The sequence below is a fragment of the Sesamum indicum genome, linkage group LG9 (genome assembly GCF_000512975.1).
Source record: "Sesamum indicum cultivar Zhongzhi No. 13 linkage group LG9, S_indicum_v1.0, whole genome shotgun sequence".
NCBI lineage: Eukaryota > Viridiplantae > Streptophyta > Magnoliopsida > Lamiales > Pedaliaceae > Sesamum > Sesamum indicum.
Window position 1 is genome coordinate 3462064 of NC_026153.1, and position 27730 is coordinate 3489793.

The following is a 27730-nucleotide window of genomic DNA, read 5'->3' on the forward strand; positions in this document are numbered from 1 at the left end:
TCGGGGTCAGGGTTAGGGTTCGGGTTCGTGTATGGGTACAAATCTTTTTAATTTTATAGACCTGATTGAATTTACGATGAGTCTCGAGTTTTGTCAAAAACACAGCTTGAACTTGTCTCGAATAATATTTATAAATGTAATAGTTATATAAATAGATATGAATCAAGTACATTTTTTTAATTTAAATTAAATTGATAGTCATACTTTTTATTGGTTTAAAATTATTAGTGATGTAAATGTATTAGTTATATAAATATTGTTCATTGATGAATTTGAGCAGAAATATAATTTGCTGGACATGTGTGTTCTTGCAATTATTTCTATGACATTTCCTCGGTGAAAAATTAATACTTGAGTATCGTCATAAAACTAAAAGAACATAAAAATACTATTGTCTTAGTTAATAATTCTATCATGTTGCTCGAATGTATCAAACATATTAATAATTTTATAAAAAATAAAACAATAAAGACAATAGATCACGAACAACCATATATATATTGGACTTCAACCCAACACTTTGGTCTAAAAGTGTTTGGACCGATGATTCTTTGCTGAGTGGTTTATTTCAGGCTTTACAATAAAAAAATTGTAAGTTCAAATCTTACGAATATATTTGTTTAGTCTATTTTTAATAGTAATTTGTTGCTTTTTTGTTTACTTAAAATGACAAGTAGGAAGAAAATTGACTTTGAATTGATTATGGTTTTATTAAATAATAGTACTTTCGAGTATTATGTAGTTTATTGTTTAATGTTATTAATGTTAATAAGACTGCTTATCGATGGAAAGTTTCACAATTTTTTGAAACAGGAGGAGGAATTCATGTCATCTCAACAGTACTCCAAACATGTTACTGTGCTAAGGTTACTACAAGAGAGTGCAACAGTAAATTTCAACCACCTCAGAGCAAAATCCGGACTAAAATTCCTCAACCACAAGCAGAGATTCAAATCATATCTCTTCTCAACCAATTAATAATTTTCATTAAAACGCATATTCATAATCTAAACTGTAACATTTGCTTCTCAAAAAACAATGTCATCCACGAAACAAGTATTTTGATTAACCATCACTTCTATTGGCAAGCCTAGCGTATACAAAACTGCTACATAAGACCATATCATTTAGCTCTAGTACTTGTGAACAAAAGTTTTAATATGTTGAAAATGCAGAAATCACCAATCCACAATGCACGGAATCCCTTGCAAGGCGACATCTTTTTCGCCAGAATAACTTCGTCCATATATTCAAACAGGGTAAACGAATTTGTACCGTGAAGATTTTACGCCTGCAGGTCCTTGTTTGAAGTCCATCCAGGAGCTCTTACAACACCTCCTTCGTTTAAAATACCGCCTCCGTTTTCAACACTTAGTAGGGGATCAGACTCGCCTTCCTTGGCCTTGAAACACACAAATGGAGAATCAGCACAGCTGTTTTTACATACGTGATGGAACTCTCATATACGAAAAGGTAGATGAATTACAAAGTAATGAATAGAAGGTTAAGCACCTGAGACAATTGGGCCGATGCTTCAGCAACGGCCTTTTGCTGGCTTTCAACGGTGCAATAATACGAGTATAGCACCATGCCTACTATAGCAATCAAGATTCCTAAAATGTTGCGCCAGCTAAATGGATCCTGTAGAAGAACGTAGCCAAATGCCAAAACAAGGCAGGTTTTTAAGTGCCCCAGGACCTGATAGGTGACTGGTGATGTCTTTCCAATTACCAGAAAGGTACTGAAGTTCACCGACACTGATATTAAGCAGGAAAGCACGATAAATGCCTGTCATGAAGAAACCATGAAGTTATGGGCTGTGCAAGATCTATATCAGCTGAGGGGAAAGAGATTGAATTCTCACCAGAACTTGAGGAGTGTAATTGAAAGCAAAAACATTTTGGTTTGTCAAAAGCCCATCTAAAAATGGTCCAGTCACAAACAGAGTTATTGCCTGATATGGACAAGATTGGTACAGGAGTTGGGTCGAAGAAACCTTGAATTTCTTCTGGATTGTATTTGTCATCTGAGTGTATTTAGAGTTAAGATCTCATTATTGCTGAGGAGCCAAATGTGAAAAGCAAACTGCTAATATTTCAAAAGTATAACTAGACAAAATGACAGATGAAAGATAAACTTTCTTCTGCAGACCAATTTCCACTTTTTCGAGAACAGCTAATGGAGAATTCTTAGAGGCATGAGAAATAAGTTAGATAAGACAGAAGAGGATACAATTTGTGCAACACAAGTTGTAACAACTGCAAGCAGAGACAAGATGGAACCCAGGATATTGAGCTGTAAATCAGTCACTGTGGCGATTCCAACGCCCATGAGAAGAACAGAGAGTGAAAGCTGGACATTCCGACTGTAAAATGGTGGATAAGAAAGTGTTAGCAGCCAAAATTTGCAAACTTGTATATGCAGAAATGGAGCAAAATCATATCAAAACTACACTACTAATTTAAATTGCCAGGGACTCAAATTTAAAATGTGCATTATTGATGTTGCAATTCATGATTAGCATATTTAGCCCCACAGCTGCTCGCCCCCCAACCTGCCCAATGCTTAATAACTCCTGATAATTGGAGGATATAGTGGCAAAGAGAAGACTCACAAAATTTCAAATGAAATGCAGAATTAATGGACATTGGGAAGCTTTGACTATTACAGCTGGAGTGAGGCATTTTTATTCTATTAAGGATGTAGAACTGATAAACTAGTTAATCCTTGCTCACTTTATCTTCAACAATATGCACGACACAAACTGTTCTACTATAAAGTGCACAAGACGATTGTTATCGGTGATGAAAACAATAATCCTTGAGGGTTTTACACCAGTTTGGCTCATGGTATATATACCATGAACAGCTGCTCATATAAGACAGTAAAACTTTAAGCAGCACTTATCCAGTTTCGAGGTATTGTGATAAGAACTGTTCTAGGCCGGAAGAGGAAAAGGAAATACGTTAATAGCAGTTGTATGATTCGCACTGGACGACAGAAGATCATCAGATAGATCCAGCCTTATGTTTCAAGAATATGCATCAATATACCTTATTCCCCAATCATCCTAATAAACAGAAAAAGGCATCTTCAGCTATCCAGTATATCAGTTCCAAATCTGACCCAACAAAGGGAAACCTTAAAGTTCTTGATCCAGCCAGTAAGTCCAGTGGCTTTCTCATTGTCTACTCAGAGTCTCAAACAAAAGAAATTTTGAAAGACTTGATGCATTATCCGGTGAAACAAATGGAAGTTCAAACACTAGATCCAACTACTTTACTCATACCCAGGGATAACATACATCTCAGGCTCAAGGCTTTGGCACAGAGGGGCTATAGAGAAAGTTAAAGTATCTGAAACTCAACCAATTTTTGCTCCAGATGTCACATCAGCTTTATATTCCAAATATAGTCTCCTACCCAACTATAACTGACCCTTCCTTCCCAGCCCCACATGCCTCCACACAACAAGCTGTCACCCCGCCGCACTCAGACTCAACAACGGAAAACTTTGAAACACCTTCCACCATCTAAAGCCACAGAGCATCAACAACAGCTTTTCCTCACCTGCGCCATCAGCCAACCAAACCCTCACAACACAATCACATGCACATACACAAAACAACATAGGAGTGCGCATACATGATCACATAACGGGAACTCAAATTTTCTTGACCATTCGTGGCAGGAAAAGGAGCTGACACCATTCCTTCCCCAACACTCAGCCCCCAAGGCCAGTTGAAAAACCCCAAATCTTCCCATATTCTCCAACAATTACCCTTAAATTCATCCAAATTTTCAAGAAAATTGAGAGAGGAATAGTTCATGCCTTCCTTGCCTTTGGAGTAATTCTTGTATTGGAGGTTAAATTTCATTTGTTCCCCATACTACTTGAATTGAGAGTGCAATACAGGATTACAAACATCAGCATCAGAATGTGAGGGTGAGGTTGGTCTATGGAGTTTTTAGACAGTGGATTCAACCTTGGATTTCGAAAATATAGTGATTACATTTGTTGGTAGTGTTGTATGTGAGTGTCTAAGGTCTCTAACCATGGAACAAGGGGGTTGCAGCAGCTGCTACAGTGGCAATGTAGTGGATACCCAAATAATGAGGGGGGGGGGGGGGAGTATTAGTAAGTAATACACTATTTTCTAGGGAAGGTTCTTATAATTAACCCTTTCTCTTTTGTTCTTTGATGGATCTCATAATTAACCATTTCAAATGAACCAGAACTACAAAAGTAACAAAACTATGAGAAGACTTTACAATTCTTAGATATAAGATAAAAGATACAACACTATTTAAAATCATTTTATGTAAGACAATAGAATCTTTTCTTGCAACAAACAACATTTACTGCATTAAATTAATAAGCCTTTCATAAAAACATGGAAGACGCAGGGATGTTCTGATGAACAGGAAAGAATATTGGATCGAAAACTCAGTGCTTGCAGTAATTATATACTCAATATTAGATAGATGGCAAAATACACAAAATTTAAATATGAAAAAAGAGTGATTGAGAGACCTAACCTGAACTTCTTTCTGAAGAACAGCGTCTCTAAAAGAACAGTGCAGGGTATAATTGCCAGTTTTGTCATCTGAAATCCATAAAGCGTTGGGCATTTAAATTTGGCAACTATGGCTATTGCAAACAAAGGAAAAGAACTCTAGGGATAATAGTGTGCTGAAAGGAGCTAGATAGAGAGAATACAAAGAACCTAGGGCCCCTTATCTACTTCAAATGCTAGATATAAAAACATATTGTTCTATAACCGTACTTCCAACTATTATGAGAAAATGCTATACTGGTTGCCCATGAGTTACCCTGACCTTTCATCTGTCTACATCACTAGATCCCTTGTCCAATCTCCCAAGTGAACTAGCCTAATGTGAGTCTTGAAAAAGTTAACTCTCCTTTATTGAGCTACAGATCTTATCTGACACAGCTTGAAGATTTGAGCAAAGTAGCTTTAAGGCTTGATAAAGGACATTAGGACTTTGACTTTAGTACTGTAAACCTTCAAAGATACCCCCAAAACTAAACTTATCAGGTGAAGGTTTTTTAGCATCTGAGAGAAGCTTACAGAAGAAAAAGCACTAAGGCCCCAAAGAACTTGCCCCTACTAAATGGATTGAGAAAATAGATTAGAGCGGGAAAATAGAGATAAACCTGATAGAAACCAACGGAGTTGAAACCCAGGCTAAGATTTAGAAGACCAATCGATGTTCCATTCAGAATTCCAAACCCCATGACAGCTCTAGGATCAAAAGGCTTGTGCTCAAACCATTTCATCCACAGAGCCACATGAAGAGAACAAAATGTGACAAGAAGATGCCAGCTAGTCAGAGTGGTAGCTGCAAAAGTAAAATATCGACAAAGTCAATTACTTGTAAGGGTTCAACCAAAACCAGTATGGTTTAGTGAGAAAAGAAACAAAGTTAGATATATGATCTACCAATATACACAAGCTTTGGAGATATATAATCTTAAATAGTTAATCATGATATAATCAAACATTTACATAATAAGATGCAAATTGGCATTGAAGATGTCTAGATATATACTTCCAGAATGCTGACAAAATTATAGATAATGTCATACAATTCTTTAAACAAAAAATTATATCCACAAGGATACTGAAGGACTTCCTCTAAGGGTAGCTGTTAGGCAATTCAAACCTTAATATTTCTTATAATTCGCATGAGATGGATTGATGGAAAATTTTTTGATGTCCCTTATACGAAGTTCGCGTGTTTGGTACTTTAGAAATACATCATACATCACAACTCAGACAATAAGAAGGAATTAGTGAAATCTAGTAGAGCTGCCAAAGCAATAAAACATGTTAATATGTAAGGTTGATCATATATCCATTTAAACCAATACGAATGGTAAATATTAATTTTGTGATGTGAATACAAAAAAACAACGATCTCCGATATCAAAATCAAGTGTTGTTCAGCTACCCATGCAATTCTGTGAAAACTTAATGTTCACTAGCCACCCTTTGCCTTTTCAATCTAAATGCACAAACTCCCATCACAATATACAAATGCATGACAAAATATGATGTTCAATTCAATCAGTAATAACTAAAGAAGCACAATTTTGATTCAAACAACAAAAGTTGCCAGGCTATTGGTCTAGTTGGTACATTCCCTGAACAATTAATTTTATATTTCATAATGGCACAAGCATCATCAAGGATTTCTCTGGTATCATTGTTGGATCTACAAAAGAAAGATGAAAGAGAGAAGAAGATGAATCAAAGTACTGGTACAGAGTGGCATTATCTTGATGAAGTAGAACGAACAAGATGAAGTAACTTATGTTCCCTCCGCACATAATCTAAAGTTATTAGTACAGACCTATGCTCTGCATTATATTTCCATTTTTAGTGGCCCCATTCAAGAACACTACCATCAAGTCCATATTACTCATAACCAAAAAAGAAATGCAAAATTAAAAAGTGCCTCGGCTGCGCAGTGAATGAGTTTGTCCAGATATCGCTACACCATGTATTAGCTCCCAATCCTCTGTTAGAAGAAATATCCCCATTACCAAACCCCAAGATTCTTCCAATAAAATTGCAGTAAAACGCAATCCTCAAAAATACCTGTTAACACAGTAAAATCTTTGTCTAGACAAAAGTAAGACCACAAAATTCACAAAACAATGTTCCCAGAACGCAGACGCCTAAAACAATACACTAGGTGAAGACAAGACACTAGTACATGCGTGACAGAATAGACGCAATCAGTACTATTTTCACATTACTAACGGATAAAGTCCATAAAATTCTCACCAAAAGTAAAGCCAAGAGTGCTAATCAGCGCCTTGTTGCAAATCACAATAGACACCGAAGAAACTACAGAAAGACTCAGCGCTCCAATCGTCCCCAGCTGATACCGCTGGCCTTCACTCATCTTCACAGTCTCCTCTCTGATTCAACGCCTCAATATCTACTCATCAAACATAAAATCCTCCATAAAATTCATGCTTCCACCAAAATTATAAACGATAGCAAACTTAACGCTAACTAGGAATATTCAATTACTTCATTTCAAATTCAGGTACAAAACTAAGACATATTGAGACAAATCACCAAATCCAGCTCAGCTGTAGGAAATGAACAATATCCCGGACCAAATTAATGAGTTAAAAAAACCAATGTTATCAACATCAGAACAAGGCATTGAATTACAAACCAAACGAAAACCCAAAAATTTCAGAAATGAACCCCAGATCTGCTCTATTGCGCGAACAATCATTCACATCTACTCGCACCGAAGTACAATAAACACACGGACACACGCACCGACATACAGAGCAATGTGATTTTGTACGTAGAGAGGGAGAAAGAGAGTACCGGAAAAGGGTTTTCAGATCACTGAAATCGATGCAGTGATCTGAGTTAAAAATATCTGAAATCTGATCAATCTTTCTCCTAAAAGAATGTGATTTTACGTAAGAAGAAAACGTGTGAGAAGCACCGGGGGGTATGAAATTAAAATTGAGAATTAATTTGACTTTGCCGGCTAATCATGTGGGGGGCGCAAATGTAATTATTAGGAAACTAAGGTAACACCCCTTCACTTTCTAAATTACTCTTCAGGACCCAAATAATTCCCAAGTTGCAAAATCAGCTCTATGAGTTTGCCCAAAGTGAGAACCTAGTCTTACCAAACCACTTCCAATCAGTCCATTAATAATTGGTTAAATTACAACTATCTCCCCTAAAATTTAGTATAATTCTAAATAATTTTTTATAATTTGAAAAATTATAAATACTCTTCTAATTTTAACATATGTCTAACAAAGAGCTTATTATATCATATTTTCATTTAATTTTTATGGTGAACTGACCAAAATATTTTTTTGAAATGTAAATTATAATTATATATTTTTTATAATTTGTAAAATATTTTTATGAACTAATATTCATTATAGATTTTTTATAATGTTCATTTCATCGTCTAGAGGCTACATAATGATTTTTATTTGAATGGAATAGTTTTAATTTTTTAAACAATAAAAAAGTATTCGTAATTGTATCAAAGCTCATAGAGCGATCGACACTTTTGATGCGAAAATTTCTCTTCTTCTTTTATACAATCAATGTACCTGAAGGAGTATATGCTTGATTGCTCAAAAGATGATTTTGTCCTTTATTTTTATAGTTAATTTTTAACAGACGAGCAATAGTTTATACTTCTAGGCTTGTCATCTATATATTAAAAAAGGTAAATTATATTTAAAGTCTGTTTGAAAATACAAAATTATATATTTTTTTAAAAAAATTCTAAAATTATGCTAACAAGCTTTTGAAAATTTATCGTTTACACATAATATTAGGGAAAAATCTAGAGACCCTTTGTGATAATAGGAATGTTCAAAAAGCCCCCTATGAAAATTAAAGTATCAAATACCCCCCTGTGATATAAAATAAAGTTTAAACCATACAAAATTTGGGTCACACGGGCTTTGATTGTGATTTTTCTATGATAATACTATTTTTTTGATATTTTTGCCCTTCTCTCACAGTTAATATATAAAATTATATATATTTATTAATAATAAAATATTATCTTTATAATAATTATTTAAAATATTATTTATATAATAATTATTTAATTAAAATATTATATGTTTTTATTATTTATAAAATATTATTTAAATTAACTTATGAAAAAAAAAAAAAATGCGACAGCGGCAACGCCGCAAAAGGGGGGGGGGATGTGTGGTGGGAGGAGGTCCGTGGGTTGGGGGTGGGGTTTATAATTATTATTTTATTTTTTATATATATATTATAATTATATATATTATAAATATATTTTAATAATATTAAATAATATATATTATAAATTAAAATAATGATAAGGGCAAGATCGTAAATGCATCCCCAATTCATGATAAATTGTCGGATATACCGCAATAAAATAATAATAATAATCTAACGGTTGCTAGAATTAGAGATGGCGTATATATTAAGTGAAGGTACGACAAGTAAGCCACTCACAAAATGGGCATGCATGCACTGGATTGAAATCAGGAGTATTTTGACAATACAACTAACGTTGGAGGATTTTATGCAATTTTAGCAAGTACATGGGGTTCTATGCAATTTAACTGAAGTTTTATTTGTTATTATATTGGGATAGATATAAAAAGAATTTTAGTATTGATTATTAGAATTTGGGCGTGAAGTTGGAGTAGTACAACAACTTGAGGGCTTTTCTTCTGTTACATGCTATTTTATATTTTTAAATTCCCTCCAATTAATGACATTTTGAAATTATTTTTAACTTATGATAATTGACAATATTTGTCACCAAAAATTGCCAATTTTGACCATAAAATATCCTCAATTTGCAGTTGTCACGTAACAATTTTTTGCCAAATATGAAATTTCCAGCAACAGATATTCTCAATGTGTCATTATTGAAAATTCATTTTCCTGTCAGCAAATGTTCTTCAAGGCCTCAAGCTACTCAGTTGGGCCTGGAAAGTGCATTTGAATACTAGCCCAAAAGCCCACACAAATTCCATTCCATGCCCTAAAGAATTAAAATTATTGTGGTCCTATATATAAGTATAAATAAATCGAGTCGAGTTAAATACATTATTAGTTAAATTAATTGAAATTATTATAAAATTTTAAAATTTTTGTTCGAGTTAGCCTAATCATTGATCGATCAAGTTCAAAATGAGGTTTAACTAGATCAATTATGAGTTGAATTCGAACAATTTGAGTTTCTCAAGTATATTTTTTTTATTATTTGTTTATTAATTCAATCAAATCCGGATGTTGCCTAAAAGCTTATGAAATAAAAAACTTAGTTCGAGTTTGGTTCATTAAGTTTAACTAATTGTGCTTAACTGATTTTTTTATCGATCCACTTCAATTGAGTTTCATATAATTTGATTTTTTTTCTCCAATTCTATATGAAACAAACTTAGAAAAAATCAATGTTATGATTAACGAGAAAATCAAATAAAAATTTTATACCACGAATTTAACGTGACACAAAATTATATTGCTATAGTCATAATACAAACAAAACATTACACCAATTAGCAAATAAAGCAAAGCGGGTAGTAACCAACCACCTCAGCTTTTCTCTTACTTCTACAAATACGTATACAGAAAATTATACGTATACAAAATAAAATACATATATATGTTGATTTTTAAAATTTCAATTTATCATCCCTTGTAATGGTGCAAAAATATAGTTCCAAAAAAAGGGAAGCATTTTAGATCGTCAATGCGTGACCATTGATCTCTACGTAGATGTAGTCGGATATATTAATAAATTAATATGGAGTAAAATACGTATAATATTTTTCACTAAATCGTTTTTAATAATCATCTTAGAATTGACCCCCTTCAAATGTCTGGCCGAACTGCCAATTAGAGGGCGCCACGTTGTAGTTGGTAACAGTTCTGCCGTCACTGGTAGTGACTTGAAAGGAGAGGCTTTGGGCGTTGAGGTAAGAATTACTTTGCCAGTTCTGGCCCCAGTTCCTAGACATCCGTTGCCAGCCAGTTCTAGACCCTTTGATTGAAACAGCATGGACATCCCCTGCACCTGCAACATTAGTGATCAGAACCAAGTTGAAGTACGAGTGACCGTTGATGGTGAATCTAATTCCTCCTTTCTTGACACAGGGCACCCTGCAACAAAATGCATGAAAGAGATCAAAATTGATGCTTTATTTACACGTATTTTGACAAAAGCTTGGTAAGTGCACAAACCTCCTAAAGGCAACGGGCACAATGCCTGCTCGATATCGAGCAATTTGTAGAAAAGCGGGTTGGGCCATATCGAAATGCTGGAGAGGGGGATTGCACCACCCGCCGTTATTGTTAGGCAAGGCGTAGTTCGGTGGGCAGAAGTTGGTGGCGGTGACGGTGATGGTGCCTGGCAAGCACCATTGAGGGTCATTGTCGCACCGTACTTGGTAACACGCCCCACAGGTCAGCCCATTGTTGAATAGGGCCGTGCTTAGTGCTGCTGTGTTGGTTCCATATCCTTGGCTGTACAAATTACCATACCCACACGCCCCTCCTGCACAAGAGTATAGTAAGTATTTTAATTAATTTAGTTACAATTTTTGGAAGAAATTCATTGTGTATTTATCAAAACTAGCAGTGTTGAGATACATGACGTGCATGTTTTTAGAAAATATATAATTATTATATGTGAATAATTACAGTCACTATGTAGTCAACTTATAAGCACCTGAGCTTGATATTTTGAAAAAAAAAAAAAAAAAGTTTCCATTTATCTCCACTGCAAACACCACTCTAATAAGCTATTTATAATTTTATTTTTAGACGATAACAAAATTAGAATAAAATACTATTTCACCTATTTAAGTAGCTATTTCTGTTCGTTTTAGTAACTCATAAAATACAAATTATAGACAAGAAATAAAATCAAACTATACGTACCCATTGTACCGGAAGCATCGCCACCGCCGTAGAAAGTGGCATGGGCGCTTTCCCAGGCGCCATAGTCAGCCACAGCAGCATGCAATTGAAGGAGTAGAGAAATTATGGCGAAAGAGTTCAGCCCGGGAACCATTTTTAGTGAATTGAGAGGAAGCAGAGTACTTAGACAAATATATGTATTTTTGGTAGCTGGTGGAGAGTGGTGGGAGCATTTATAGTGGTGGAGCAGCAGGCAGCAGGCAGCAGGAGTATCAAAGTTGGCAAGTAATTAGAAAAGGAGAGACAGCTGACAAGATTGGGGCTAACGGCCGCCCAAATGCCCCACGAGGGTGTTATCTGTGTTTGTGTGCTAAAATTAAGTTGAAATAGTTGATGTTGTTTAAGGGCACATGCGTTGGCTTTGGTTGGGCAGCTAAGTACCAAATTCTCAGCCTTTGTAGGCCCACCTCCTCCACATGCATGTAGCTACCCATAATAACTTATGCAGCCTCTCGGTTTTGTATTTATTTTCGTCTGAAAATATCAAACAGTGTAAGAAAGGAATCGTAAATGGGTGGCTTCTTACCTCAGATTCATTTCAAATAAGTTTGGGTTTAAATTATTGGATTTGGATTTGAAAACGAAATTTTATTTCACGAGTCGGGCTCGTTCGAATTGCGTCATTATAAGGATTTTCCAAGAGTATACCAATCACTCTGATAATTTTTTTTAGAAATAATTCGTTATTTTATCTATAAATACATCGAGAAACAACTATTAAAGTAGGTAAATGTTTATAAATAGAATTATAGAGACCTTCTAATTTGAGGTTATTTGGACGTAGACGACCTGGGCGGACCTTATGAATTCTACGCACTACTTGGTCAATAATTTGGATCTTTTGCTGTAACTTTTTGTTTCATCTTATATTCCATCTTTTCACTGTTAACTTTAGTACATAGAATATTTCTTCAAATATATACTTAAACATATACAACAAACAAATAATACAAATGGGTCTAATCTTCTTCCAAATCCAATGAATAGATCCCACGTCCTCCTCCGAGAAAAGGCAATCAGTAAATTTGATGACGACATTGTCTGAAAATTTATAAGTTTATTGAAGGAATAATTATTTAATATTTAATATTTTTAAAACCTTTTTTCACGTGCATGTAATAATTATATTTTGTGAAACTTTGTACGTAAAATTCTTTTTATGTTATATATATTTATATAGTGATAATAAAATTTCCATTCAAGAATTTTTATTTAGGCAGACTCTAATACCACGATCATGAAATGGACTGCGATTTGTGAATTTACTAATTAATTACATTGTGTGGACACGGTCTATTGATTTTACTATGGAGTTGGAGGGGGACAGGATATGGCTAGGATTCATTCATGGCCGTCATTTGCTGCAATGCCGCAATTGTCCAAAGGTTGATGAAGATGCTTTTCGGTGAAGAAAAAGTTTAATCAAAATCCGGATAATTAATGAAGCGTGTTGGCGACTATAGCTGATTTTGGTATTACTCGTGTTTTGGCATTTCTTGATGTTGTTGGTTAGCAGAATGCCCAAGTTTGACAAACTGATTTTCCAAGTAGCTGTCTTATAAACTTGTACTCACTCCACGACAATTTGGAAACATTAAAAATGATGTTGGACCACAAATAGTTCCACGAGTAAATAGAACCACGACAATGTGGAATATATATGTTACTTATTGGTCAAGTGCAATGTAATTGATAATTCGTCTGTTATAAGTTATGTTGTGTATTCGAATATAGATAGTGGGTAGACATCAAATTTATTAAAAAAACTTTAAAATACGTAAATAAGTCTTGAAATCCAGTAGCGTGTTCTGGAAAAAGAAGGACGCAAGTGCAATACCGAGAAGGCTCCAATTATAACATTTTGATTAAGATAGTAAGATCTTAGAGGAGGAAATATGTAGTCCTAGCGTTTTTTTTTTTTGTTACATTCAACATATGCACGCTGATTGTACAAAAACGACACCATTTGTTTTATTTAAGAAAATATTTTATACACATGCCATGCATATGTTGCCAAAAATATATAGAAAATGCGACAAGTTTGGAAATAGAAACTTCAATGCGGCAAAAATGAGGTCGTAAGAATATTCAAATAGTAAAATCCGTACTTAAGACATAAAGAGCTGATATTAATAAATGTTCCCTAATTGTAGAATTATACTTAAACCATTCTTACAGAGACGATCATCTTGAGGCCTAGCAGACTTATGGCAAGATGCCTAAAGTATCATCTGCTTGTGTTCTTCTGGACTGAATGATTAATTTTTCTTTCCCACCGAAAGGTAGACAACAAAAGCTACTTTATACGTGTGTGTAAACCTTTGCAATTTTCCCTTTTGTCCAAATAATTGAAAAATACAGTAGTTCTAGCTATGTCGTGCAACAAAGTAGATGAAATTGGTTAAGTAATAATAATAGAGTAGTAGTATTGCTTCATTAAAAATTAAAGACAGTATGTCGATGGATACGAGGAAATTATACGTTTGGTGGTTGTTTGGTGTTGGGTCACCAAGGATTTCCCATATTCTTACATTGTTTCATCCTATGTTACAACAGTGCTTTGTCAGGTTCACTTGATATGTATACAATGCTTCACCAAATCTCCTATTTCACATGTACATTAATGAATTTTGAAGACAGCAACAGTATAAATCTTGAAAATTTTGATGAATTATATGTGCAGCTTAAACATCCACACTTGATAGGACGAAAATAAAGTCAATATGTAGTCTTGAAACAAGCCTCAACCCTTGGGTAAGACCAAGTTTGGACATAATCCCACAAAAAAATACACGAATCTGATACGGGTTCAAATCGTCTAGAGTCGACTGCGCTCTAGTCTTGTGTTATATTAAATTAAATTTATTTAAGTAAGAAGTTATACAGTTTTTAAACACAATTTTTTATAACTAATTGATAAAGAAATTATTACATTTATACACCACTGGACCTATGATATATTTACATTCTACACAAACCACCTATATATGGCTCTTGCATAATTGCAGAAAATTAAGGCTAGTTTGTACAATGATATTAACGTTTTTGTGGAGATGAATGTATAATTTTTCAAAAAACAATGATAAGTACATTTTTATGGATGGACGTGTAATTATTCAAAAGATAATCTTGAAACAAAATCAAGTGTTTCGTCGCAAACATTCTCCTAATAGCTACCCAGGATAGAGCCACATGTCACTCCATGAATGGCCTAATTCCACACAACTCAATCAAAATGCCTTTTTTGCCCTTATACCCCCCACCCCCTCCCAAAGAAAAAAAAAACGAAAAATCGCTATTCAATTTTTATTCCACTTCTCACTATAATTGTCAAACAAGAATAAGTTTTTTGTAAGTTTAGAACCACAGAGGTCCATATGTATTAATAACATCTTTAATGATAAATCTACTTCAATCAAACTATAGCAACATGTAAGAACGATTTTTTCACAATATAAAGTCATTTAAAATTCAATCGAGAAATCAACATCGACTTATATATAAGTTGAGTGATTGTCGTCATACTAAAACTAACACCAAATATATGTCAATTTATACGGCGCCTGTCCCATACAAAACCAGCTTATGCATAATCACTTTCACATAATTAAAGGAAAATCACATTGTCCTTTCATCTGTCTGTCTTTACTTTGATCAACAAGAAGAGAAAGAATAGATAGGTCCACGACAATTTGGAGCATCTTTATTCCTGTTCCTCGTCACGGTTGGAACATGCTTTTAAAATCATAATTACTTATAAATTATTCATTAATACAGTTCTAACATTGAAAAAAAAATAAAAAAGAAAAAATCGATAATTATCTGACGAGTAGTGATCTATCTCTACCAATCAAACCAACAAGTGTAACTGATAGATAATATTACGTGATTGAAAATTTAAAAATACTCCCTCCATCTTGTATTTATTACGATTTTAGCACAACATATCATTGTATCTTTGTCAGTAACATTTCTGTTGCTTTTACTGTCCAAATGAATCGAGCTGAGTCGAATATGAGAAACTTTAACACTATAAAATAACATGTTAAACTTGGTATTAATAATAATTGAGGTTTGGGGTAATTATACATAGACTCTCTGTGGTTTGAAAAACTACATCTAGCATTCCTGAGGTTTGCTTATATCTAACAAATAAGTTCGTTTGTTAGGTAAAATCCAACGAATTTGCTGAATATTAACAAAATAACCCAAAAAAGTTCATATTTTCCCTCGATTGACTTAGTACTAATATATTGTAGGTTACATTAATCTTTATATGACCAAATTATTCTTATATATCTTTACACGTTAATACATGTAAGGAGATATATTTTCATCACTATAAGGGTTGTTTAGTTATAAAAAAATTATTTGACCTGTTATAAGTCAATCGAGGGTAAATATAAAAAAATTCAGTTGTTTTGTTAATATCAATAAATTTAATAAATTTTGACTAAATAATAGATTTATTTATTAGATTAAAATAAATTTCAGGGATATTAAATTTCACGTATCAATTTTTTATACCACTTCATCAATTTCAATTATTTTAAATATATATTTTAATTAATAAAATTATTAATTTATTCAATTTTTTAAAATATTATATTAATAACGTGCCACGAAAATTAATATACATAATAAACAAATGGAGGAGTTTTGAACCTCGACCCGCCATGTTAGGATCACATGAGAGGTCCGGACTTGCGGGTCCTTGCATCACTTTTCAATCATTATTCAGTGATTGAAAGATAATGAGGTGCAAAAATCCAAAAATTACTACTATTCTACTCCATGCTTAATTATAATTCTGTTAGGCGGGAAAAACAAAAAAGAAAAAGAAAAAGAATAATAAATTCACATGTTGCGAACTAAGAGGATGTTTGGGTGAATTTGTAATAGGAAAAATTATTTGTTTAGTTTTTTAAATTTTTCTGTTATTAATTTTAGTCTTTTAAATTTATTCGTTTCAGTTTTAGTCATTTGACCCAATTTCGGACAATTTTATCCCTATGTAACTTTTCAAGAGCAATTTTAGTCTATATATATCCATTCATTTTGCATCTTGTAGCTAATGTTCGTCTAGTATGATATAAGAGTTTAGGTTTATTAAAAAAATATTTATTTATATTACACTTAGAGCATTAGGCTAAAGTACCAAATCTAGGCAAAGTTGATAGATAAAGAACATAATCTAATATCCAAAGATAAAGGACCAAAATGAATTCAAACCAAAGTTATATGGCAATCTTTCTTTTGTCTTTACAATATCTTCACAGGAGCTCGAAGAATCCAAAAAATAAAAGTTGATGAAATCTAACTCAATTGACAAAATTGAGGCCCCAAAGGTTATGAGTTCGAATCCCGCTAATATATGACATGTTATTATATTTTAATAGTAGGTGTTGATTGTATAGAGTTATTTGATATTGATGATTAGTGTATGATTGTTATAGTTGTTCGATAGATAAATTTTATATTGATAATTGCTATCGACTTATTCAAAAAAGAATAATAGCTCATCGTTTTCATTTAAAAAAAATAAAAAACAAAAAAAGCTCTTCTAAAAAAAAGGAGGAGTTCCGTTTTTGTAAAAATCTAAGTAGTTATTGAAATATGTTGTTTTATCCAATAATTTAATAACTTATCTTTAAGATAAGATCTAATAAATTATAATTTCAAAAACATTTCATAAATCAATTCTATATTTTGTGAACAAACGCATAATAAATTAAAATCACTCTTTTCATTTTATATCTAAATAAAAAAGGGTAATAATTTAATTAGAAAGAAAATGAAAAAATTGTAAGAATATCGGAGAGGAGATAAGAATAAAAGGGCAGTTGTTTCTCTTTATTGATTCCAAACAATCCATGTGTGATTGCTCAAAAGCTAACATTTACATGTCACTCATATATATATATATATATATATTAGGGAAAAAATTAAAAAAAAAAAGAAAAAGGGGAAGCATAATAAAATGAAATAAAAGATCCAATAGATTTTAGTGGGGTTAGGAATTAGGATGGTTAAAAATCTTGGGGGGGGGGGGGGTCCCCCCGACCAGCAGGAAAAATTATTAAATAGGATAAAAATTCGTACAATTTTACCCGGGCTAGAGTGTGCCTAACCCCTCCAACCCAATTACCCAATTATTACAATCGTTGATTATATCTTTTCAAGATAGTTCAGATCATGCCATATAAAATTAAACATTTGTTGACATACAGGATCTTTTATAGATGCGGGCATTCATTTGTGACGGGACGAATGTGATCAAGACTTTAACTGAAATCAATCTTTGGACTCGATTTTCTTATTAGCCTAATTAACTTAAAATTCAGATAATTGTTGTTGGGGACCACCCATTCAGTGAATTTAACGATTCAGTGTTGTCCGATCCTCCCATTTTTGTCTTGATCAAGTTTAAAGTCCATATTGTTGGTCAATCTTGATAGCATCTCCCCTTCAAATTAATTTCCAGATAAAAAATTAAATTCATGGATTAAACCAAAGAATTCATCCACCCTCTGCTTGTGATATGGGACCAGATATATTTTGATGAGTTATGAAGAAGGGTGTCCTAATTCAGACTAGACTGTGTGAAAGCAAGACAAAAAGCTCTTTCATGTAATGTTTGGTACTCAAGGGACACAATTTCCAAACACAAACACTATCAAATGAACACATTAAATGAAGGAAAATTTAAGTCTAAATTCTATGTATGTACTCACCCCACATTAAGCACACGTACTGGTTTTGACAACATTAGGTGATGGAGCCAAAAAAACACTAATTATTATTATTTTTTTTGGACAAGTTATTAGATACATTGAAACAGAAGAAATATTACTTTTGATAATAATTAATCACTATAGTTAAAAGTAAATAGGTATGGCATATATTATTATCAAAAAGATTTTATTTAACTATAATTAATAGTATTGATTTAACATAATTATTAAATTGTAATCATTACAACTTACAGTGTGGGAAACAATTCATTTTTTGTGGGTGTATGTGCAATTATCTAAAAGTTAGGGATAATTTGTGTAAACAAATTATAAATTAAAGGGTGTAAATTTAATTATTTCTTTTCTTAAAAACTAATTTGATATTCAAGCTCGATCGATGAAACTTCGTCTGAACTCAATTTATTAATTTGATTGATTAAATTTAAAGTTAATTTTTTATTTAATAAATTTGACCAGACATAAGGATATAAAATGTCATTTGAAGTTGGGCCTAAATGAAACCTGGCCGGGGAATTGGGCTGTTTTGGTTTTGTTCCTATTCTTTATTTTTAGTTTTCATAATTTTCAATAGAATGAAAATACTTTATTAATTTTTTAGTCGAATTGCATAATTTTAAATTTAAGTTTATAGGTGTGAGAAATAAAATAAAAATAAAAATTTTATTTGAATTTTTATAAATATTTTGTAGGTGTGAGTTTTTATATAAATATTTTGTAAATATCGTATTTTGAATTTATAGTATAATATTACTTTTGTTTTTCTAAAAAATCGAGACGACATAATTAGAATAATAATTATTTTCTGAGGTAATGTATGAGGGACCAAATTGTACTAAAAAAATGAAAAGTGAAGCACTACAATGATTCTCTATAAAATAGAAAAATTTGATGGGGGTAATATAGAAAAAGTATCTGCTGAAAGGACTAAATTAAAGTAAATTGAAAAAATAGGGACTATTTTAAAGTTGAAGTTAAATGTGGGGGACTAAAATAAATTTTACCCTTTTAGTTTTATGTGACTTCCCAACTTCCACATTTTCTTTTTTCTCATTTTTACTAATAATTTATTATAATATTTTTAGGATAATTACCCTCTCATCCTTCGATTTTTGTGTATTTACATATAAATTTTTTATAATTTGAAAAATTACATCAAACACTTATAAGGTTTGTTTATGTATAACAAATAGATCATTCTGTTAGTTAAAATTCATTGATTTTGTTCATATTAATAAAAAATTAAATAAAAAATAATATTTAGCCTTGATTTACTTATTACAGGTTAAATAAATTTTTTGTAACTAAACTACTTTTATTACAGTAAAGATATATATCATCACATGCATTATCGTGTGAAGATGTATAATAATAATTTGATCATAAAAAAATTATTTGACCTGTAATAAATCAGTAATAAGTAAATTGATGGTAAATAATTTTTATTTGATTTTTTGTTAATATCATCAAACTCAGTAATAACTAACGGAGAGACTTATTTGTTAGATAAAAGGAAACCTCAGGGATACTAAATGTAATTTTTTAAATTATAGAAAATTTATGTGTAATTATATCAAATCTCAGAGAAGAACAATACAATTATCTCTATTTTTATCTATTTAATTAAAATAAGAATAACAATTATTTTTTTAATATTTTAATCAATTATACACACACCACACACACTAGTGAAAATTGTGAAAACAGCTCTACAGCATTCAATTCTCGTCGCTGCACAAAAGCCTTTTTCCTTTTCTTGCTGGCATATGACGTCGTTTTGGCTTCAAAATTCCCAATTCAAAGCAAATCCCTAGCGACAAACGCAAGATTTGTTTCCCCGCAGATTTCCCAGAAAAGTTTCCTTTAACTCGTGGAGAACAGGGTTTTGATACTTCGTTGTTCCTTCATGGATGTCGATCCGGATATTGCGATTTGGGTGCTGGAATTTCTTCTGAGACAGCCGCTCGAGGACCGGATGGTGAATTCCCTGCTTCGGGCTCTTCCTCTCCCGACGGAAAATTCCAAATTGCAAAAATTGATTTTGTTGAAGAAACTCGAATCCGAAATGTCGCGCAATTCAATTTCTGAAAGCACTCTCGAATTGTTGGAGCAATTGGAGGAAATCGAATTCCGTCAAGGGAGTGAAATGGTCTCTGATGCCATGAAGCATGCGTATTGCTCGGTGGCAGTGGAGTGCACGGTGAAGCTTTTGGTAAGTGGAGATGGTAGGGATAGTAGTAGCAAGTTCAAGTTTTTTGAGGCAGTTAAAAGGGTTTGGAGGGGTAGAATTGGGAGAATGGAGATGGAAGGACGAGATTGAGGCTGCCGTCTGGGAGGATAATGCTTGTCAGAGTATCTTGAAGAAGAGCGAGGGAGTTAATGCTATCGAGGCAGTTAATGCTTATCTGAGGGAAGAGAAGGAGAAAATGGGTCCTTCTTTTCTCGAATTGGTTGCTGAACAAGTGAAGAATGATGATGTTTTGCAGGGGATGCTAGGAGTGGGAAGTGTTGATCAGATTGCTGGAAATGAAGCACATTTGTGTAGTGTTGGCCGAGATACAGATGTTGGTAATGTGAACAATTGTAAGTTTATGAATGCTTAAAGGATGAATTTTTAAATAATACGTGAAATTGAGAATTTGCTAGCTCAAATTACTCACCATACATGGTAAAATACCAAATTTTGTTGTGCTCTTTGGTTGCTTGTTAATAAAACCATGCCAGTGGCTTGTAAATAGAACTTCCAACAGAATCTTTATCGGTTTATATGCTTTATAATTCTTCATATCTTACTAAGCACTATAGGTTTAGGATTAACTACATATCAGAAGTAATTGCTGAAGCAAGTTTCATAATCATGTTGTTTCATCTTTTATGTTTCAAGTTTTGAATTTTTACTAACCCATTGATAAACATGTTTGGTTGCTCACATAGCTTCACAATCACCACCATTATGACCGAGCAGCATGACTGCACTGCATCCCCATGGTCAAACCCATTCTTATGTAGTTGCATTCCAGTTTTAGAAGCCATAGACTGATCTGTAATACAATGCGAAGCTGCATCCCATTCTTTTCACTTGCCTCAATCCAATTGAAATTTCTGAAGATTGTGACAGAACGGTGCAGTCTACTAGAAAGTGGTTGTGTAAGGAGTAGCATTGGGGGTGGGGGGGGGGAGCATCTTCAGATTGTAGTGCCATAATAATATACTGATATGAAGGAGGAGGAGAACATTTGGAATTTATACTTGCATCACAATTAAGTTGGTTAGTTAAAGAAAGGAGAGCTTAGTGAAATCTGACAGTTGAAAGTAATCATGCACTTGCAGGTGCAGTTAGTGGATTTTTTTTGTTGGCGAAGCAGTGAGTGAAGAATGAATTTGACTTGTGATTGATACTCTCACCTAACTCCAAATGATTTTCTCTTTTTTTGCTTCTATATTCTGATTTGTGGGTTTGGGGAAAGATTGAGTATATGGGTATATCTAGAAGAAAATACATAATATTGATTTCAATTGGTTGAAAGATAAATGAACCACAAACAATTTATTATTACTAAACATGTGTTGTTCTTTTCACTTAGAAAGCACCAGAAACATGGTTTTGGTTTCTGAAGTTCAAAGAGAAAACGACGCAATCTGGTTACTGGTTAGCAAAATTGGTGCTTCAGATGCATTTTTTCCATTCCTGGTTGATTTTTTCTGATCTGTTCAGAGAATTAAAGGATTGCTTCTTGTTTTGCTTGCTAAGCATATCAGGATTCATGAATGTTCTTATGCTTAGGCTTTTCTTTAGTCCCTTTTTTCTTCTTTTGTGTTCCGTAGATATGCAAAAGGGAAAAATTAAGCTTAGAGACAAGCTTGTTGGTCTGAGAGGTTCAAGAGGACTGGCATCTCGAAAAGCAAGAAGAGCCAAAATTGTTGAGTCTGATGAAATGAAAATAGGAGCATCAAATAAGAATTATAATTTGCCACACAGCCCAGAAGTTAATGGAGTTCGGAAAGCGCTTCAGTCGAGTTCATTGGAGCTTCAAGCAGTTGTCAAGGATCCCCTTCCTGATGCATTACGACTTGCAGAAGCTATCTCTGGTGTGGCAAGAGAAGATAAGGGTCATGATCCTACAGAAGTGAATCATGTTGCAGGCAACCAATTTGTTGTGGATGGTGCTGGAGTTATTCATTCTACTGTTCCTAATGTGAGTGATACACGTAAGCGAAGTTTGATGGAACGAAACAGCTCTGCTCACACCTATGAGGTGATAAAAAGATACTTGCTTTCTTTACCCCATTTTGTTCTCATGACCTAGACATCAAAAGGATTTCAATATATTGTGATTGTTATAACTAGGAAACTGGAAATATATATGATTCTTTGTTCGTATTCTGCTCCTGAGTACTGACTAATGAGTCTGAGATCCAACATTGCAATTGAGTTAAGGTCAAATATTTCTACTATGTATCAAAACCACAAATTACCAACTTTTTGGTCCTTTAGCATCAACTACCTTTATACCCTCAGTATGTTGTCAATGTTGTCTCCAAATTAGAAACTTGCTAAAATGTTAATTAACCACTAATAAGAGGACCTATATGATATATGGTTCCAAAATAGACCAATTAAAATATACAGGAGTCCTGCTGTAGTTCAACGGGAGTCCATAAGGAGCAGTATTATGCAAATATCTTCCAGCCTGATGTACATTATCCAGAAGTTGCTACTCTCCTTTGTTCTTGCGATTCAACATCCCTTGTTTCACTTAAATGTGATGTGTAAAAGGAGTTAGCACTAACATTTTCATAAGTACTACCAGTTAGTTATAAGGTACATGTGAACAAGTTTGAAATATTAGGTCTAATTTCACCTAGGTCCTCCAAGTTGTATATTATTACCATATCATCCTTGTTGAATGGGAAATATAACTTAAATGCCACTTGGTAATCATGTAAGTAGTTAGCATTCAAATACACATACTATGCTTTATGATTATACTGTGATTTTCCCCCGGCATTCATGTTTTCGGTTAGGAAGTCGTCACTAGTCACTTGTTCACCCCATAACTTAGGTTAATGTGAAGAAATATAGACTATAAAAGTTACCATTTTTGGTTTTGTAGGGTGCAAAAGTTTATTGTAATTTGTGGATTGCATTTGCAGTGGGATGGATCACAAGAAGACCGAACAGATTGCAGGGGTAGGCTTCAGTTGCCCAGCCCAAGGGTGATAAACGTGTCTCCTCTAGACAGATATGAAGCTGCAAATATAAAGAAGAGGAGGAAAGCTAGGAAATGGAGTACTCTGGAAGAAGACACTTTGAGAGCTGGAGTACAAAAGTATGAGCTATTTGTTATTTTATGGACATTTAGAATAATGGTTCTTTTTTTTGAATTGTTGGTTCTAGCTTTTCTTTTGGAGGACCCTTTCCTTTGTTTAGAGAACCTGTTCTATTGGATGATTATATTTGGTGTTTGCCTTTCCTCTGCAATATTTACTACAAGCTGACACTTTTCATTTGGGTTTCTCTCCTTTTTTGGCTGAATTCCTCGTCTCTTTAACCTCCACTTGGTTTACATGATATCCAGTAATATATGGACTTGTTAGGACCTTTCCTAATGTAAGTGTTTTAATCAACTGAAGGTATGGAAAAGGAAATTGGAAGGTCATCCTAACTACCCAACGTGATATATTTGAAGGTAGAACTGAAGTAAGTTTGTTTTTCTTTATTCCCATTTGTTAGGTTTGCATCTTTGTTTTATCCAAGTTGTTGAAGATTATTTCCTTTCAGGTTGATTTGAAGGACAAATGGAGAAACCTGACACGCTGCTAAGAACTCTGTAAAATTTCTGATGTAAAGGTACAGCAAATAGCATGCGCTTTTTGACGTAGAACAAGTGTCCATGCAGTTAATGAAGGAATAGGATTGTAAATTATCACTATATTGCTGAGGCTATGCTGGGTAGGTATTAGTATTCTTCTTGTTGTACTTAGGTTTAAGTTTGCTTTGGGTAGTTTTCAGAAATACTTGTTTTTCGTGAAGGAAAGACAATAAATTTTGATGTTAAATATCGCTCTCCAGCTAATGTATTTTATGTAAGATTGTTTGTAGTCCACTTGCTTCCTCTGCTGGTTTGCCATTTGCCCTTATAACAAACCAGCTCTTATAACTTTTTCTCTTGGGCTGATCCCTTTACTCATGCCAACGATGGGAAAGGCATGAGTGGTTTTGTAATGGTAGTTCTCCAGTTTGATTTTAGCCATTTTCTTTTTTTCAGATTCTACCTATATTTTCTGTTAGTGATATATGTCATCTAACTTCTGTGTATATTCTCCAATAAGATTTTATCAGCGATACCAAAACACCACCTCGTTAAGGCTGATGGGTTGCTCTGATCACCGTCGTGTTGAACTTGTCACGCTAAAAAGACAGGATTTAAGCAGTGTTGTGCTTTGTCTCCAGCTCGAATGTAAACAAAATATAAGATGACACTGCAGTTGGTTTGTGCCTCCTCAGAGTTATCACATTGAGTGGAGACCGGACATTTGGCTTGATATTGTAGGAGTGTGTGATTAGTTTATCAAGTGTAGAATGGGTGCTTTGCTTGTAGTTTCTCTGCCCATGTGAAGGCTGCAAGAAAAATGGCAAATGATAATGGTGATCTACTCTCCCTGGATGCGGAAGCTGCAATTGGTGAATCATCGATCACCTGAAACGTGCTTTGGTGAGAATCTATAAATCTTGTTTTGGTGAAACGGGACGAAACCCTTCGAATCTCTTTGATCTATTTGCCTGGGTTGTGGTTTATCACGCAAATCATTGATCTCTGAACAGGAATGTGAAGTTGTTTTTGCTACTGCTTGAACCATAATTTCTGTTCTTTACCATGCCCTTGTATTAAGCTTTTCTGGAAAAAATGATTGGAAGAAAATGCTCGATTTTGATCTGGGTTGCATAAGTTGTTGGAAACTCTTGCTGCTTCAGTGCTCAAGGCATGCTTCCACAACTTCCGAGTGGGAGCGCCACGTCGCGCCACATTAAAGAGCTCTAGTTTTCCTTAATTCGTGCTTCCAATATTCGTAATTTTATTTTTAGTTAAGTAGAATGATTTCTTTTATATGAAAAATAGAGGAGATGGTAAAGAAAACGGATTGGGTAAATGATATGATGGTCATGAGACGACTTGCATATCAATGGTAGAGAATATTTAGTGGGGAAAAACATGAACATATAATAAAGACAGTGAAAGAAAAAAAATAGTTAGATTGAATTACAAAGAAACGGGTGGAAGTATGAATAAAGCACAACATAAAGAAAAATTAAAATAGTTTTTTGCTTTTGCTAGTTTTGTGAAAAATGACAAATTCCACTATGTAAATCGTTTATGCCAAACTTTCATGTACTTTCTATCTTGAAACCAACACGTACTTACTATATTCGATGTTCAATACATTGACGAGTTAGATGATCATGTAATTATTATTATTTTTTTAAATAGGAGTATTTGTAATGACTATATATATACAATGTACGTATAAAACACTGCGTGTAGCATGAATTTGATAACGTTGGATGGTGTTAACAATTATAAATAATTAATCAAATCCATCTTCATTGTGTTGTAGTTTAGATTATCATTATGAAATCAAAATTGTAGGATCAAACTCTTTGTACATGATCCAGACAGCAGCCTTTTCCTTAATATCTAAGCACGCAATGCCCCTAATCATTAAATGGTTGATAGCCCACCAAACTTGAAAAAATCTCACCATAAAAAATATCTCATATCCCTCTTACAACTGCCTGTTTCCATATGCCAACCACACAAGTCACTGTTCACCTTTCCCATGGCTGCTTTCAGGTGATAAACTAACCCCTCTCTCTCTCTCTCTCAAAGTTGGGAAATTATACTATGCTTGGCAGGACCAGTTCTTGATCAAGATTTTTGGTCCCAAAAAACCAATAAAAGAGATAGAGCCCCTTTATTCACTGATCTCTTCTCCTTATCCTCATTATAATTTAGATACCCTTTTTCCATTCCTATCCTGTTGGAATCCTTCCAACACTCCATGCTTAATTAGGTTTAAGTCCTCCTGATGATCAACATCTCAATCTTTCTTGCATGCTGTTTGATCGATCATTAATATCACCACCTTAATTTCTCCAATGCCCACCACTTATCCGAATCGCCTGCTGCTCGACTCCAACATCATCACCGTCCCTCCAACCAACGCTAACAAGACAAACGCCTCCTACAATGAGACCGCAAATTTCGACAGCAACATGGTCATCATCCTCGCAGCTCTGCTCTGTGCCTTGGTGTGCGCTCTCGGGATGAACTCCATCGTCCGTTGTGCGTTGCGATGCACGGGCTCCAGAACGATTGCTGACGACGTTGCTGTCCGTTTGGCTTCCGGATCTGCCAGTCTCAAGAAAGAGGCCGCGCTGAGCCAGATTCCTGTCGTTGTTTACAAGCCGGGACTGCATATTCCGGCCACAGACTGCCCCATATGCCTAGGGGAGTTTGTGGAAGGAGAGGATGTTCGGATTTTGCCTAGGTGCAGGCATGGTTTCCATGTTAAGTGTATAGACAGATGGTTAGTTCTACAATCGTCGTGTCCTACTTGTAGGCGGCCGTTGTTCGAGGATGCTACGAGTGGTAATAATGCAGAGAATGTGAGAATTCAGATCAGTTAGTGTGCGTTCATAACTAGAGAATGGGTAAGGATCTAAATCAATTATATGAGGAGTACAATACACTTTTTTGTATGATTAGTGTACAGTTTAAGAAAAAGTGACAAATGATTTAGTTCAATTAAATCTATCCTCATTTGAATAAGATGTTTTCATAGAGCAGAACTTTCGGAATGTTAGAGCTGAGAATGAATAGATTTTAGTGGCTTATCATACCTTAGAGTACTTCTTCTACTTGTGTACTAAATATCTGCTTGAAATGTCCTGAAACAATTATTGGTGGTCTGGTGATTAGTGCAAGGACATAAGCACAATCTCTAGTCTCGTACTTCTGACGGAATACATGAAAATAAACGTAAGATGTAAAGATTTACACATTTGGGAAAAATTCTTATACATGCACGATTGTTTGAAACTGGTAATTTTATTAGCATAGCTTCGTCTATTAGTATATTTCTTTTCGTGTATAGTAAATAAATGGTCATCCATTAGCCTTTTATGTATACTAACTAGAGCACATCTAAGGTAACTTTTACGTCTAAAATTCAATTATTTTAGTCTATTAAATTTTTTATTATTTTATTAATCGTCATTTTTTTTCTCCCCCTCTTCTCAACTTCCCATTTCTCCCTTCTCAACCTACGTACACTTTTCATTCTCTCATTTTTTTTCAATAATATTTTTAATGCTTTTTTAGTATTTTTAATATATATTATTTTTTAGGGTAAATAATTATATATTTTGAGATTTGACATTATCTAACAAGAATGTATTTATAATTATACT

The 27730-nt window shown here is 33.8% G+C and overlaps 4 protein-coding genes across 5 annotated transcripts; 2 read left to right on the forward strand and 2 right to left on the reverse strand.

The window, feature by feature from the left end:
• LOC105170459 (uncharacterized membrane protein At1g06890) lies at positions 960-7532 on the reverse strand. 2 transcript variants are annotated; one of them, XM_011091222.2, is made up of 8 exons: positions 7379-7532; positions 6815-6971; positions 5179-5363; positions 4539-4606; positions 2233-2365; positions 1865-2026; positions 1513-1788; positions 960-1402 (listed from the first exon to the last, which is right to left on the reverse strand). In XM_011091222.2, exons 2-8 carry the CDS (start codon positions 6933-6935, stop codon positions 1286-1288), a joined length of 1062 nt encoding a protein of 353 aa, XP_011089524.1. In that variant the 5' UTR covers positions 6936-6971; positions 7379-7532; the 3' UTR covers positions 960-1285. The 2 variants fall into 2 exon arrangements, with proteins under 2 accessions (XP_011089524.1, XP_011089525.1); XM_011091223.2 differs by lacking the exon at positions 7379-7532 and adding an exon at positions 7218-7359.
• On the reverse strand, positions 10005-11785 carry LOC105170460 (expansin-A4). Its single transcript, XM_011091225.2, has 3 exons — positions 11468-11785; positions 10769-11081; positions 10005-10687 (listed from the first exon to the last, which is right to left on the reverse strand). Exons 1-3 carry the CDS (start codon positions 11598-11600, stop codon positions 10384-10386), a joined length of 750 nt encoding a protein of 249 aa, XP_011089527.1. The 5' UTR covers positions 11601-11785; the 3' UTR covers positions 10005-10383.
• On the forward strand, positions 20165-24416 carry LOC105170844 (telomere repeat-binding protein 2-like). Its single transcript, XM_011091767.2, has 6 exons — positions 20165-20470; positions 20523-20841; positions 22084-22514; positions 23413-23588; positions 23893-23959; positions 24041-24416. Exons 1-6 carry the CDS (start codon positions 20165-20167, stop codon positions 24080-24082), a joined length of 1341 nt encoding a protein of 446 aa, XP_011090069.1. The 3' UTR covers positions 24083-24416.
• Positions 25964-27302, forward strand: LOC105170461 (RING-H2 finger protein ATL73). The gene has a single exon (XM_011091226.2). It carries the CDS (start codon positions 26417-26419, stop codon positions 26945-26947), a length of 531 nt encoding a protein of 176 aa, XP_011089528.1. The 5' UTR covers positions 25964-26416; the 3' UTR covers positions 26948-27302.

What these genes read in the sequence shown, in the direction of transcription:
- LOC105170461 (XM_011091226.2), top strand. Translation starts at nt 26,417, where the DNA reads ATGCCCACCACTTATCCGAATCGCCTGCTGCTCGACTCCAACATCATC.
- LOC105170844 (XM_011091767.2), top strand. Translation starts at nt 20,165, where the DNA reads ATGGATGTCGATCCGGATATTGCGATTTGGGTGCTGGAATTTCTTCTG. An exon ending in TGTTGGTAATGTGAACAATT is followed by an intron (nt 20,842 to 22,083) that starts GTAAGTTTATGA and finishes TGTGTTCCGTAG; the next exon opens with ATATGCAAAAGGGAAAAATT. An exon ending in TTGAGAGCTGGAGTACAAAA is followed by an intron (nt 23,589 to 23,892) that starts GTATGAGCTATT and finishes AATCAACTGAAG; the next exon opens with GTATGGAAAAGGAAATTGGA.
- LOC105170459 (XM_011091222.2), bottom strand. Translation starts at nt 6,935, where the DNA reads ATGAGTGAAGGCCAGCGGTATCAGCTGGGGACGATTGGAGCGCTGAGT. An exon ending in TTCTTCAGAAAGAAGTTCAG is followed by an intron (nt 2,366 to 4,538) that starts GTTAGGTCTCTC and finishes ACCATTTTACAG; the next exon opens with TCGGAATGTCCAGCTTTCAC. An exon ending in CAACTTGTGTTGCACAAATT is followed by an intron (nt 2,027 to 2,232) that starts GTATCCTCTTCT and finishes AAATACACTCAG; the next exon opens with ATGACAAATACAATCCAGAA.
- LOC105170460 (XM_011091225.2), bottom strand. Translation starts at nt 11,600, where the DNA reads ATGGTTCCCGGGCTGAACTCTTTCGCCATAATTTCTCTACTCCTTCAA. An exon ending in CGATGCTTCCGGTACAATGG is followed by an intron (nt 11,082 to 11,467) that starts GTACGTATAGTT and finishes ACTCTTGTGCAG; the next exon opens with GAGGGGCGTGTGGGTATGGT. An exon ending in GTGCCCGTTGCCTTTAGGAG is followed by an intron (nt 10,688 to 10,768) that starts GTTTGTGCACTT and finishes ATTTTGTTGCAG; the next exon opens with GGTGCCCTGTGTCAAGAAAG.